The 6,101-nt window shown below is 41.2% G+C and overlaps 1 protein-coding gene and 1 pseudogene across 1 annotated transcript in view; one reads left to right on the top strand and one right to left on the bottom strand.

The window, feature by feature from the left end:
• The window catches only part of MYRFL (myelin regulatory factor-like), a 105,764-nt gene that overhangs the window by 75,764 nt on the left and 23,899 nt on the right, over window positions 1–6,101 (bottom strand). Inside the window, exon 2 of the mRNA XM_015566848.1 lies at window positions 5,511–5,601. Within this exon, the coding sequence (XP_015422334.1) occupies window positions 5,511–5,601 (91 nt within the window). The remainder of the gene's footprint in view (window positions 1–5,510; window positions 5,602–6,101) is intronic.
• Window positions 3–546, top strand: LOC102760557 (annotated as a pseudogene).

The following is a 6,101-nucleotide window of genomic DNA, read 5'->3' as shown; positions in this document are numbered from 1 at the left end:
GGGCTGCCCACCAGCCTCTCACAGAGGCGTCTTCCGTTAACCTGCCCACCATCGCTCTGTGTATCACAGACTCTCCGCTGCGCTATGTGGACGTCGCCATCCCTTGCAGCAACAAGGGGGCTCACTCCGTGGGTCTGAGGTGGTGGATGCTGGCCCGGGAAGTACTCCGCATGCGTGGCACCATCTCCCATGAACACCCGTGGGAAGTCATGCCTGATCTTTACTTCTACAGAGATCCTGAAGAGATTGAAAAGGAAGAGCAGGCCGCTGCTGAAAAGGCTGTGACCAAGGAGGAATCTCAGGGTGAATGGACTGCTCCTGCTCCTGAGTTCACTGCTGCTCAGCCTGAGGCTGCAGACTGGTCTGAAGGCGTGCAGGTGCCCTCTGTACCCATTCAGCAGCTTCCTACTGAAGCCTGGTCTGCAGCCCCCACTGCTCAGGCTACTGAATGGGTAGGGACAACCACTGAGTGGTCCTAAGCTGTTCTTCCACAGATTTCTTAACAGAATGGAAATAAGGTTGATGGAAAATAAACAGTTTCTAAAAGTCATGGGGGGAAAAAAAAGTGCATTAGTCTATTTTCCAGAATCAGCCTTCCACTACACACACACACACACACACACACACACACACACACACACACACTTCCTCTCTGTCACTGCACCTCCAGTGTTTTGTGCTGTCCCCGACATACCTAGCTTCCCTCCCTCCCAGCAGCTCTCCGCCTGGACATGTCCCACTGTGTCTGGCTGGCACGGCTCCCCCTTGTCTCCAGCAGGTAACTGCTGGCTAACCCAGGGACTTGGTGAGGACTTCGTCCCGCTCCTGCTGCGCACACAGCTGCCCTGAACTCTGCCACACGGGAAATAAAGGTGTAAGGGCAATCTCAGGAACCTCCACCAACAGCACTGTCCCAGCCAGCATACCCAGCAGGTTCACACAGAAATGTGAGAAAGCCCTGAGCAGCTATCCCAACACTCATCCACGGGCGCGTGCTTCCCAGCAGGAGTCCCCGGCCAAATAAGTTTGAAGAGCACGACACTTGCCTTCCTAGTTGCACGTTAACACAGCGAAGGCTCTGAAAAGCACTGCAGTAAAGGGGATCATTTAATTTTAATCTAGTGAGCCATAAGCTCATTTAATGATCATGGAACTTTTATCCTCCGCCCCGACCCTCCACATGGGACCAGTTTTCCATAGAGCATTAGGGGCATCTATTTTACAGAGCCAATAATTCCATTTTTTAATGTTTCAGATTTGAAGATCTGCCTATGAGGTTCAAACTGCTCTTGTGACATTTGCAGCCTAGCGGTCCCTTAGGTCCCTTAAAGAAGTGCCACAGACATTTTTTAAAAGCACAACTTACAGGCAATATAATAGAGGAGAAGCCATCAGGATTTGTAGGAAAGCTGGTGTGGATACCAGCTTTGCTACTTACTAGCTACGCGCCTACGCAAGAAAACCTACATCCCAGGGCTCTTGGGAGGAATGAAACTAACCTGCGGAAAGAGCCTGGTGTTTAGAATGCTCCACCCTTGGAGAACTGGAATAGGCCGTACAGGTGTAATGCTCATTGAATCAGCCCAACCACACCGTGGTCATAAACCAGGCCTGTTTCCGCTTGCTCTCGCTTACATTTTTATTGCAGCCCCACTTCACCGCATGCGCCGGGCAGTTTTTATCAAGCAATGACAGGTTATCTGATCATAGGCCTTTTCTTTAATGGGCGTGAACACTGACGATTATTGCAAACTATGTGTGGCTCAGATCCATCCAGAGTCACACCTTTTGGCAGATTACTTCAGGCACATTTAATATATTTCCCTAAGGTTCACAGTCCTCCAAAATACCACTTAAAATATCAATTAATCTAAAAGCTGCCTGCAGAAGAAAGGACGTGTGCCCTAGAGCCAGGCACATTTTAGTCCCAGCTTTGCCACTTGTTTACCTATGGAGAGTCACTTAACCTCTTTGAACCTCAGCCTCCTCATCTGTAAAATATGGACAATAGTGTGTCTATCTGGCAGAGTTTGTTAAAAGAGTGAGAGGTGTAAAATCAAATATGTAATTAAATAAGTTAATATGTCAGATGCAAAGAACACTCTTCAGCACTCATAAGTGCTCAACAATATTAACTCCCTCCTTTAGTTCATTTACACACCCCATCCACCCCCAAAGGTAGAGAGGGAAGCTGATGGGCAAACGAATGGCGATAACCTACAGGGAGATATCACTGGCCCTACAGGAAGGATCATTATTATCTTGGGGACAAATATTATATGGCAGATTTCAGAACTCCCAGGTAAAATGACAGCTCTTCAAATAAGATTTTTGTTCACTTTTCCCCCCAAACAGCTTAAGTTCTCTCTACTAGTTACAAAAGTGATTGAGATGATTAAACAGAACCCTGGTAGACTCAGCTGCAACTTCTCTTAAGAAATCACGCAGGAGAGAGAGTGACTAGAAAACTTCTAGCAAATTGTTTCCAGGCCAGCGATGGTAAGGTTACGTCCACTACCCACCCTCCCCACAGGAATTCACGCCGGCTGCTTGAGTGGAGTGAGAGGAATGTGAGGGCAGGCACAGGGCAACTAGTGTCCGGGTTCAGCCCACACAGTGCCTGGAGCAGAACAGCAGGCTCAACGTGTGGGCTCAACCATTTGGCAACTTACCAGTTGTGTGTGTGTGGGGGGGTGTGTGTGTGTGTGTGTGTGTGTGTGACTAGCTTGCAAAATGTTGAGCTTCCCTTCTTCCCACGGTCATTTAGTAAGGATATTTTTATTGGCAAAGAACAACAACACCCAGGTACTAGAAATATCTGAAAACAGGTTTCCCCATTACTATTGACATTCAGGTCTGGTTTCACTGCCTATCTTTCATGGGGTAGAAAAAGGAAGGAATTTACAAGGGTATTAATAACAAAATGGAGATGACACAGGAGGGCCAGTAAGCTTGAAGACAGATCAATAGAAATTATCCAATATAAACAACAGAGAGAAAAAAGATTGAAAAAAAAACAAATGAGATTCAGGGGACTGTGTACAGTGTTGAAGGCCTAACATGAGTATCTCTGCAGTCCTAAGAAGAGGAAAGAAAGACGCTAGCACACAAGAATAAATGTAAAGAAATAATAGCTGAAAACTTCCCAGATGTAATGAAAACAAATTTACAGATTCAAAAAGTTGAGCAAACCCCAATCAATGTAAACTGCAAGAAAGGATTTATATGCTGAAAACTATAAAACACTGATGAAAGAAATCAAAGAAGGTCTAAATAAATGGAGAGATATACCATGTTCATGGATTAGAAAACTCAATTTTGCTAAGATGCTAGTTTTCCTCCAAAGCATTGCTAAGTTTCATACAATCATAACAAAAATCTCAGTAGGACTATATAGATATTAACAAATTGATTCTAATATTTATGTGGGAATCAAAGGAACTAGATATCCAAAACAATTTTGACAAAGAAGAGCAATTTGAAGGACATGCACTACATGCTTTTAAGAATTATGATAAAAATAGAGTAATTGAGATAGTGTGGCATTGGCAAAATGGTAAGCACACAGATCAATGGAACAGTAGAGGGTCTATAAAGAGATCCAAACAAATATAGGTGACTGATTTTTTTTTTTTACAACAGCTTAAAGTAATTCAGTGGAGAAAAGTTATTCAACAAATGATTCTGGAATAATTGGATATTCATAAATAAGAAAATAAATCTCAACTTCTATCTCAAATATTATACAAAATTAACTCAAAATGGGTCACAGATCTAAATAAAACTTTTGTAAGAAAACAGTAGAAAATTTTTGAGAACTTAAATTAGGCAATATCTATATTTATTAGATATAAAGTACAAACCATATAAGAAAATATGATAAATTGGACATCACTAAAATTTAAAACTTGGATATCACCAAAATTTAAAACTTTTACTCTGCAAAAAACACTATGAAGAAAATAAAAACATAAGAAAATATTCACAAATCACATAGCCAACAAAGCTCTTATATCCATAACATTTAAAGAGTTCTCTAAACTCAAATATAAAAACAACCCCATTTAAAAAAAATATTTTTATTGATTTCAGAGAGAAAGGGAGAGGGAGAGAGAAACATCAGTGATCAGAGAGAATCACTGATCAGCTGCCTCCTGCATGCCCCACCCTGGGGATCGAGCCCACAACTTGGGCGTGTGCCCTGACCAGGAATTGAACCATGACCTCCTAGTTCATAGGTCGATGCTCAACCACTGAGCCATGCCGGTTGGGACCCAATTTTTTTAAATGGGCAAAAAATTTAAAGAGATACTTCACCAAAGAAAATGTTTGAGTAGCAAACATGTACATGAAATGATACTCAACATCATTAGTCCTTAGGAAAATACGAAATAAAACATGATGAGATACCACTATAAACATATTAGAATAGCCATAATAAAAATTTTATTTAACTGATAATACCAAGAACCAATGATAAAAAGAAGTAATTGGGTGTTTTATACATTGCTAGTAGTAATGCAAGTGAATGGCCACTCTAGAAAATTTGGCAATTTTTATAAAGTTAAGTGTACACTTATAATATGATTCAGCAGTCTTTATCTTAAGTATTAACCTAGAGAAATTAAGACTCTTAATCACACAAACACCTGTCCATAAATATTTATAGAAACTCTTCATAAATGCCAAAAACTGGAAATAATCCAAATGTTCTGGAATGGGAGACTAGATAAACAATCTGTCTTATAACCATGCAACAGTCTTCCTCAGCAACAAAAAGAAATGAATTATTGATCAAAGACTTATTATGCTTAGTGAAAGAAACCACATTCAAAAATGTTAAATACAATATGGTTTCATTTATGTGACAATTCAAAAAAAGCAAAACTAGCTGGTGAGGCTCAGTTGGCTAGTGAGAAAAATTGCTGGTTTAGTTTTTTTTGGGTTGCGGGCTGGGCCGGTGGGGGGGGTGGGGTGGGGGTGGGAGGCAGCCAATCAATGATTGTCTCTCATCACTGAGGTTTCAATCTCCCTCTCTCTCTGTCTCTCTCCTTTCCTCTCTGAATCAATAAAAAATATATTTAAAAAAAAAGATAAAGACATATAAAATAAAAATAAAAATAAAAAAAAAGGATCATCACGATAGATTTTACAGACATTAAAAGTATAACAAAGAAATACAATGAACAACTTTAGGCCACTGAATTTGACAACTTAGATAAAATGGACAAATTCGTTGGAAGACATAAGCTGCCTCAGCTGATAACTACGGTAGATAACCTGAAAAGCCCCAAATCAACGAAAGAAATTAAATTGGAAGTTTTCCTCTAAAGAAAACTCCAGGCCTTCCTGGCTTCAGTAGTGAAATCTGCCAAAGATTTATAGAAGAAATAGTATCAACTCTACCCAAGCTCTTCTAGAAAATAAAGTGGAGGGAACACTTCCCAGACCATTTAGCTACTTCATAAATTGTAAAACATCAGATGGAGAGCAGTGCGCTCTTTACTTACAAGGCCCCCAAATCGAAATCATTGCCCAAGAACTCCTCCAGCAGACTTGTATCCAGGGCCAGGTTTCCCAGGGTGTCATTGGCCCCTTGAGCTGCAAAGACAAATTGAAAATGTTGAGATTCATGAAGATTTCATAATGGCTAACAGCTAAAAACATTGATATGCTTGCACCCAAGAATTTCAAAGCAACTAAATGGCATAATGCATTTATTTTCTATTCAAATATTTTCTTCAGAAACCTCTTTAGATGTCACCTTTTTTCCAGCAGCCTTCCCTGACTGCCCAAGGCTGGTTCGGTGCCCTTGTTTATGTGTTTCCTTTAACACCATGTGCTTTGCTTCATACACTATTATAATCATTTGCTTTTGTGTTTGTTTATTTATCTAAAGTTTTTAAGGTTAGGGACTGTGTCTTTCTTACTGTAGCCACAAGATTCTATAGTGTAAACTTTTTTATTGGCTAGACTAGAGGCCTGGTGCATGAAATTCGTGCACTGGGGAGTGGGGGTCCCTCAGCCCAGCCTGCCCCCTCTCACAGTCCAGGAGCCCTCAGGGGATGTCCTACTGACTGCCGTGGAGGCTGAGCAGGCGC

The sequence above is a fragment of the Myotis davidii genome, unplaced genomic scaffold (genome assembly GCF_000327345.1).
Source record: "Myotis davidii unplaced genomic scaffold, ASM32734v1 scaffold582, whole genome shotgun sequence".
In the NCBI taxonomy this organism is placed as follows: domain Eukaryota; kingdom Metazoa; phylum Chordata; class Mammalia; order Chiroptera; family Vespertilionidae; genus Myotis; species Myotis davidii.
Note: the sequence above shows the minus strand (reverse complement) of the source record. Positions and strands in the feature narration are given on the sequence as shown.